Source organism: Arachis duranensis, chromosome 6 (assembly GCF_000817695.3).
Source record: "Arachis duranensis cultivar V14167 chromosome 6, aradu.V14167.gnm2.J7QH, whole genome shotgun sequence".
In the NCBI taxonomy this organism is placed as follows: domain Eukaryota; kingdom Viridiplantae; phylum Streptophyta; class Magnoliopsida; order Fabales; family Fabaceae; genus Arachis; species Arachis duranensis.
Window position 1 is genome coordinate 102,771,123 of NC_029777.3, and position 9,313 is coordinate 102,780,435.

Here is a 9,313-nt window from a genome sequence, read left to right on the forward strand (position 1 = left end):
TATGATATTGATTGTGTACAATGATGATTTATTGGAATTGGTGTTGTTGAAAATTGACATGAGGAAGAGTATGTGATATGTCAATGTGTTTGGGTTTGAGCCACTTGAGTGAAGTGGGTTAAAATGATGAGGTAATGATTTTGGTAAATTGTGGTAATATGTTCATGTGTGAGTTGAGGAGGCTTGACGTTGAATTTGATATATTTTGATTGATTTCAAAGGAAAGGGATGAAATTGGCATGTTTTGATTGATTTTGAAAAGAGTTAAAAATGGCTTGTTTTGAAAATGGCACCTTGTGGTTTGGTATGAAAAATATGGTTTATGGGCATACTTTGACGGGACATAACTTGGACTACGGATCTCTGTTTTGTGCCAAATCTGTTTAGAAATGAAATTGGATCCGGGATGTCCATGCCGTTCGAAGAACGGGTGAAAAACGATTTAAAATGAGGAAGTTATGTCCGTCGGAAGATTGGGGTTTAAATCTGTGAATTCTGTAGCTTTTAACTTAGAAAATGTTTAGCAGAATGACCCCTTGCGCGTGGGCGCACTTGGCGCGTACGCGCCGTTCTTCTAGAAAGCGCCATCCACTCGTGCGCGTGATGTGCGCGAGCGCGCCGATTGTGCTGCACCCAATGCCCAGCCATTTTCCAGAGAGTTGTGCGAAAACTGTGCCAGCTTTGTGCCTAGGGCACGAGAGTACCCACGCGTACGTGTGGCTGACGCGTGCGCGTCGCTTGGGTATTTGTCAATCCACGCGTTAGCGTGCATGACGCATACGCGTCGATGAGTTTTTGAGGCCATCCACGCGTGCGCGTGGAGTGCACGTACGTGTGGCCCTGTTTTCATCCCAAAGTTGATTTTTGAGTTTTAAAAGCCAAATTTCATACTTCTAAGCCTCCGATCTCACCATTTATGTCTTAAATCATTATGATATGTCTAGCTATGAGAAGAAGGGCTAGTGAATGTGGTAACTTACGAGTGAAGCAAGGAAAAAATGAATGATCAAGAAGGATCAAGCATGATTATGTGAGATGCGGAGGATAGTGTAAGATCCTTTTTTTTTTAAATTAAATAGTTAACTATTTATAAACTAATATATTATATTGAGATGTAATTTTTAAGAAAATTATTTATTAATATTATTATTACTATTATTATTATTATTATTATGACCGAAGCCTTCTGAAGGAACAAAAGAAAAGAAAATGAAATTTATGCATGTATATATATATAAACTAATGCCACATTTCCTTTATATAAGCAAAGCACTAATGACACATGATCACCTTTCATTCCATTATTCATCATTCTCTTTACTTCTTCACCGAACCACTTGGAAAAGAAATAGAGAGAGAGGGACGTAAGCTCCATGGAACCGAGAGCTTTTGGTTTTAATTTCTTGCGATCCGTAACTCCAATAAAAAATCTAATCCAGTAAAAGTGTTCGCATCTTCCTCCTCTACGTATTGGCGTCACTTTTGATCGGTGGAAGTTGACGGTGACGTAGCTCTTCTTTCCTTTGAGTTCGGCCAACTGGAATTCTAGGAGGCACAGATGATTTCTGAAGCTTTCCTCTTCAGCAGCTCGGTCAGAAAGTTTTTCCGAAGTTTTCATTGATTTTGCTTTCATACGGAAGTAGGGAATTTTGTTTTGAAATTAACTGTTTTTAAACTATGAATGCCATGGAAATCTAGTGGGTATTTGTAAATAATTTATGATTGTCTGAATGACTGAATGATGAGTTTGAGTTGTGTTTGTGACTGAATTTGATGAATATGTATTTGATTTCCTGATTGAAAAGAGGTTGAAAATGGTTTAGTTGGAACCCGAAAAAGAGTGGCTAACCCCGAATTTTAGGGGAAGTGCTGCCAAAATTTTATAAAAATCTGAGGTTTTATTTGAAAAGTTATTTTAAAAGATTTGGTTTTGGAAAATTAAATTATTTAAAATATAATGTTAAGAAAAGATTTACTCTATTTTAAAGTTTGATTTATTAAGGAAAATATAATGTTTTAAACCCAATCTTTTAAGGAGAGATTTTGTTTTAAGTAAAGATTTGAGCTCGGTTTATTAAGAAAAAGAATCTCTGCCACAGGAGAGCAGAGAACAAGGATTTAAAGAATATATTAATTAATGAAGCGTCTGCCACAGGAGAGCAGATGTGACATTGTTTGGGCTTTAGTGCCAAATGTAAAGTGGGGACGCCCACACACTGAGAACTGTTTTTCAGATGTACACTTATTGATTTGGAAAGTCACACTGTATGCGGCCTGGCCGTACGACTTATAAGCACACTGTATGCATCTGAAAAGCCATACCTGGGACTTGTGCCCGGGTAATGTCGGGAGCGGGTAGGCAATCGACACATGAGTTCATGGCCTGCATTAGGAATAGACATGCATCATGTTGTTTGCACATTTATATTTGGTTGTGTTTGCTTGTTATATTTTCTCTGTAATTGTGCTGCTTGACTTGTTTGTCTTATTACAATTTGTTTGTGTGTTGATCTGTTTCTTGTGCTATTAGTTGGTGTATTGAGGTGACTGAGAATTGGACTTTGTTTTTAGTTCGAAAAATTAAAAAAAAAAGGTAATTAAGTATATGAGATAAGAGTAAGAAGTATTTCCAAAGATTTTAAAAAAGGAGAAAATAGTTTTATTAAGTAAAGTTTATTATTTGCATTAAATTCATTACTTTTACGGCATTCCCATTTCCTACTGAGAACGTGTGGTTTGTTCTCACCCCAAAATCTTCTACCCTTTCAGTGACACAGGTTCGAAGATTCAGTTAGAAGATGCAGACGACTAGTAGATTTACTTGTGATTCCTGTTATTTTTATAGAGTTCCCTCGCCCTTGTTGCTTTAAGTTTTATTTTATCCAGAGGGATAGGTATTGTATTTGAGTTTTATATTGAATTCATTTGTATAGCACTTATTATTATTAATAATTGTGTGATTGTAATTACTACAAATAATTTTCTGGTATTTTCTTACAAACTGAAACGCGATATCGACCTAAAGGCTCAATATTAAATAGTAAATAAGGAGAACAGGTTAGTAACTCCTTACTTTTGGTACGATCATGACGTGCTAAAGGTTAGGGTGTTACAGATGGTGGTGGAAGTGCTTGTTATGCCATGGGCCGAAAGGCTGTAATTGTTAATGAAACGGCTGGTTATGGATTTAACCGTGAGCCAGATGGCTGGATTATTGCCGTGTTACGGCGGAGCCATGATTATGGCTATGTATAAATGCATATATATGCTGTTGAATGAATTGTGAATGTTGCACTTCCATTATCGGAGATGAGAGTTTCCCTGGGAGAAAGCAGTGGCTAGCCACCACGTGCTCTAGGTTGAGACTCAAAGCTCTGTTAACCCTATGTCGTCAGGGTGGCCAGGCACTGTGAAATTCTCGGACGAGCTCACCCCCAAAAATATTCACCAGTGATGGTGATGGATAAATATTCACCAGTGAGGGTGATGGATATGGATCATGATTATGATCAAGTTTATATTGAGTATGACTCAAGTTGGGGAGACACGACAGAGGGACAGTCCAATGGTTAACTGCCAGGACTTGTCGGGTTGGCTCTATAACCGACAGGTGATATCATCAGCCATTAGGGACAGGCATTCATCATATGCATACTATGTGAATTGATTGAGATTGTCTATTTGACTGCATATTACTTGCTATTTGTCTAATTGCCTTAATTGTTTCTATTTGTATATCTCTTGTCTGATATAACTGTATTTGCTTTATTATACTCCTGCTGGTGGTTGGGAGGTCTGAAGGAATTGGAAAGGGAAGTATTAGTTAGACTGAAGGATCTTTACTTAGATGCCCTTTATGGTTTAACTTGTTTATAAGCTTTAATTTTATCTGGAGGAAGTTCTAGGATTGCCTTCGGCTTTCCTCTATTATTATGTATTATATATGTGGAAGTTGTTACCATGCTGGGGACCTTTGGTTCTCACCCATGCGGATTTTGTGGTTTTCAGATGCAAGACATGAGGTTTCCCGTTGAGGCATGCTGGAGACTTCTAGATTTGCGACGATCCTTTGTTCTCGGGGCCATGTTTTGGTTTATATGTTTTGCTTAGATACTTTTATCTCCATTAAATAATACAAACTGTGATGACTCCTCTTATGGGAGATTTTGGAGAATAGGTTTTATGTTTTTGTGTCCCTTTTGGGTTTCCTTTGGGGTTTTCCTTATTTTATCATATGTATATATTGCTAAGCTCGGACCGGTTATCTTCGCAGTCGGATCTTGAGTCTTGATATTCCTGTTTTTGACACTCCTTTGTATATATATAATCTCGCGTTGGTTTATCCTTGTTCGCTACGTTATCGATCGGAGTGTTGCGCTTTCGAGTTGCGATTTTTGTTACCCCTTTTTCTACAAAGGCTCCTAGTTATAATCAGTCATTCATACTACTATATGTACTAAATTTTTATTTTAGAGGTCGTAATACCTTGCCATCTCTGAATTATGACTTAAGCATAAGACTCTGTATGGTAGGGTGTTACAGCTGAGAAAATTGATTATGAGTAAATAAGATTAAGAAATGAAGAATTATAATTAGGGGAGGTAGAAATACTTAAAGTGCGATTTAGAGCGCTAATCTTAAAGGGTTTTGGCCCAAAAATTGGGCCAACGGACAAAATAAGTGAACCGGTCCTAAGTGGACCTAAGACCCAACATATATAAACATTAGTTATGAGTATTTCAGCTCATTTTACCCTAAAAATAAGAAGAGGGGCGCTGAATTGAGAAGAGAGAAGAGAAGAGAGAAAACCTAACTCTCTTTGATCTTCAAACTACCATAACTTGAGCTACGGAGCTCCGATTGACGAGCCATTTGCGGTCACGCATCGTTCTTCTCATCCTCTACAATTATATCTAAGTTTTGTGGTGAGTATCCCATTCATCTCTGTCCAGTTTTCAAAATTCTCCACTATTACACATTTTTGGATAGTTAGTGTTGAAATCTTATGATTTTGGGTGTTTAAGGATACTCCAACATAGATTCTAAGCGGGTTCTATCCCTACTTCATATGGGCTGAGGTAAGAAGTGCTCAAACCCTTGTGATTTGTCATTTTTATGAGTCTTAGGTTGATGTATGTATGTGAAATTGGTTATGTTAGTGTATTTGGTGATTTTGATGCACAATTGGGAGGTTGGTGTTGCTTGTGGAGCTTTGGTGAGGCTTGGAGCTAAGAATTGGTGGAGACTTCCGTAGAAGAGGCTCAATTGATTTGGCTATAAGAGGTACAGTTTAAGTTTCATTTAAGTACCGTGCGGTATGATGAGAATTCCTAGGCTAGATGTCCCTAGGATTAAGTTTGGATTGTGTAAATAATTGGTGCTAATATGCATAGTTGGTATGTAATATGAATTAATAATTGGGTTGAGAATTGTGTGACCTTGTATGCTTGGTGTATTGAGAATTTGATGTATTGGGTAATGAGTATTGATTTGTGGTTTATGAATTTAAATTATGGAATTAGGCCGGAGGCCGTGAATCTTAGGCCGGAGGCCGAAAAGAGGTAAGGAAGGTAAGTTGATGTGTGCATTGTATGATTACACAAGTGATTTGATGAATTTCAGATAATGAATATATGAATGATTGGGTTGGTTATTGAATAATAAGGTTTGAGGAGTTGAAGTGTGGAATTTGGTAATTTTGGGTGAAATTATATAGATGAGGTATGTTTGGTTTTGGTTGAGATATATTATGTGGTCATATATGTGATTATGATTATTGATGCCTTGATGGTATGATGATGCATGAGAGATATGTATGTTGTGATATATGCTTGAGGAATGATTAAGGTTGATTTGTGGGTGAAACCATGTGATAGTGAGTATGATATTGATTACGTATAATGTTGATTGATTGGAAATAGTATTGTTGAAAATTGGGATGAGGAAGGATGTATGACATATTAATGTGTTTGTAATTTAGCCATTTGTTTGAAATGGGTAAAAATGGTTATATGGCGGTTTTGTGAATTGTGGTAAGGTGTTAATGCATGAGTTGAGGAGGCTTGATGTTGATTTTGGTATATTTTGATTGATTTCAAAAAGGGTCGAAATTGGCATGCTTTGGTTGATTTTGAAAAGGGTTGAAAATGACTTGTTTTGAAAATGGCACTTTGTGGTTTTGTATGAAAATATGATTTTTGGGCATACTTTGACGGAACATAACTTGGACTACGGACCCCCGTTTTGTGCCAAACTCATTTAGAAATAAAATTGGATCTGGGGTGTCCATGCCGTTCGAAGAACAGGCGAAAAATGATTTAAAACGAGGAAGTTATGTCTGTTGAAAGATTGGGGGTTTAATTTGTGAATTCTGCAGCTTTTAACTTAGAAGTTTTTTTAGCAGAATGCCCCCCACACGTAGGCGTGCTTGACGCGTACGCGTTGCTTTTCAAGAAGGCACCATCCACGCGAACGCATGGTGTGCGCGTGCGCGTCAATGCGCTGCACCCAATGCCGAGCCATTTCTCCCGAGAATTGTGCCAGTTTTGTGCGTGGGGCACAGACGCACCCACGCGTACGCGTGGCTGACACGGGCACGTCCCTTTGCTGTTTTTCCACCCACGCGTATGCGTAGGCGACGCATATGCGTCGATGAACATTGTGGCCATCCACGTGTGCACGTGGAGGACGCGTACGCGTGGCCCTGTTTTTATGCCAAAGTTGATTTTTGAGTTTTAAAAGCCAAATCTCATACTTCTAAGTCTCCGATCTCACCCCTTATGTATTAAATCATTATGATATGCCTAGTAATGAGAAAGGATCTAGGAGATGTGGTAACTTGCGAATGAAGTAAGGGGAAAAGTTATGATCAATGATGATCAAAGATGATTATATGAGATACGGAGGATGACGGTGGAAGTATCATGTATGCCATGAGCCGAAGGGCTATATTTATTGATAAATGGCTAGTTCTTGATTGAACCATGAGCCGGATGGCTGAGTTATTGCCGGGTTACGGCAAAGCCATTATTGATTATGGATGAGTATAAATGCATATATGATTAATGAATGAATGTATTAAATGGATAATAATAGAAAATGTTGAAATGAGATGTGTGACCCCGGGTAGTAGGCAGTGGCGTTGTCCACTTGCTCCGGGTATGAGATGAGAAAGGATGTTTATGATAAATGAGTTTAATTATGGAGTTTTGAATGAATGTATTTGTGATACCTGGGTAGTAGTAAGGGTGGTGGTTCATCCCGCTTGCTCCAGGTTAATGTTTGAGATTTGATAACAATGATGATTGCTTTTAAACTGAACGAATGTATGTTTTGAGATCCTGGGCAGTAGCAGGGTTGTGGTTCGTCCCACTTGCTCCAGGTTAGAGATTATGATGCTTGGGTAGTAGCGACAGTAGTGGTGAATCCACTCACTCCAGGTTGAGCTTTTAAACACCCGCTTGAGTAGTAGCCGCAGTAGTGGTTATTTCACTGGCTCTGGGTTGAGCGGGTAGTAACAAGGGAGTTGTAGCTCAAACCTACTTGCTCTGCAAGGGGTGTTTCTGTCTAATGATTAGCTACCAGAACATGTCGGGTTGGCTATATAACCGACAGATGATATCATCAGTCATGGCAGGCATACATCATTTGCATATGTTTGAATTGTTTGTGTTTACCTATTTGTTTTGGATTTCTACATCATATATGCTATGTTACCTGATTATGTGCTACTTGTTCTACTTGTACCTTATTTGTGTATTACTTGCCTATATTGCTTGTGTTTGTACAACTGAGAGGCCCCTCATGCTGGTGTCCGTGGATGTTGAGGGCTGTTCTTGATGAGATGAATTGATGATGTGGTTGTGATGATGATGATCATTGAATGAGATAATTTGAGCTCCCTGGGTAGACGCAGTGATGTGGTTTCACTAGCTCCAGGTGATGGTATGATGTATTGATATAGAATTACTGAGGTAGAACAACTGATAATGGTTTTGCTTATGATTCTGAGTCTGATTCGTGGAAGAGTCAGCGAGTTGGGAAACATGTGAAACATGAATTAGATTTAGCACTCCCTTATGACAGTTGCCTATTCATGGATTAGCGAGAACCTAGGATGGATAATTGGTGAAGAAGTTTAGGATGCTTAGTGAGTTTTTATTGCAGTGCATTGTATTTATTTGGCACTTTTACCGTACTGGGAACCCATGGATCCGGGGTTCTCATTCCGTATATATCTCTTATTTTTCAGATACAAGTCCAGATGCTCAGAAGTGAGTTGTGGGTTGTCTGAGAGACGGCGAAGATCCTTATTTTCTCTACCTTGTGTTTTGCTTAGAATCTCTCCACCTTTATTTTGAAAAGATTATATTATGTATTGAACTTTTTTGAACTTGCCTATAGAGGCTCTCATATTTCCTTTGGGAGAGATTAGGATATACTGTTGTCAACTACTTTCATACTGTACACTAGCCAGCCTAAACTCTGTGGGTCACGACTAGTGGCTATTTACTTATGTTATATATATATCTATCTGTTATCTATCTCTTAATCTCCTTTATGCCTTGTCCGTATATCGCTTTCGACTTCACGGTTTATCTTTTAGTTGTCAAAACGTGAGTGATACGTCTTCGCGATTTTATTTATACTCTTTTTAGGCTTCTTGATTAATACTCTTTCCGAAATTACCTATATTTATATATTAAAAATCCACCTGAGACTCGTACCACCGTAGTATCATTGACTTATGACTCGAGTATAAGGATTTGAATATTAGGGTGTTACACAAACTCCTAGTGGAATTTTTGTACACCAAGGTAAATATGCCAAGGAGTTAGTAAAGAAATTTGGTTTAGAAAATTCCAAACCAATGAGTACTCCGATGCATCCAAATTCTAAACTTGAAAAGGATGATAATGGAAAAGATGTTGATGAAACAAGGTATAGAGGAATGATAGGATCTCTTATGTTTCTAACATTCTCTAGACCGGACATTGTTCAAAGTGTGGGTGTGTGTTTTAGATTTCAATCTCACCCAAGAGAATTACATCTTTCACCTGTGAAAAGGATCATTAGATACATCAAAGGCACAGCTGATTTTGGTCTTTGGTATTCTAAAACTGACGAATTCTGTATAGTTGGGTATTGTGATGCAAAATTTGTTGGGGATCATGTTGATAGGAGAAGTACTTCTGGAATGTGTTACTTTCTTGGACAATTCCTGAATGTATGGTCAAGCAAGAAGCAAGCTACTGTTGCTTTATCAATGGCTGAGGCCGAATATATCTCAACTTCTTCCTATTGTTCTCAATGA

At 38.2% G+C, this 9,313-nt stretch overlaps 1 protein-coding gene across 1 annotated transcript; it reads left to right on the forward strand.

The window, feature by feature from the left end:
- The first annotated feature begins 8,881 nt into the window (after positions 1-8,881).
- On the forward strand, positions 8,882-9,313 carry LOC107495143 (secreted RxLR effector protein 161-like). Its single transcript, XM_016116236.1, has one exon. The coding sequence runs from the start codon at positions 8,882-8,884 to the stop codon at positions 9,311-9,313; it is 432 nt and encodes a 143-aa protein (XP_015971722.1).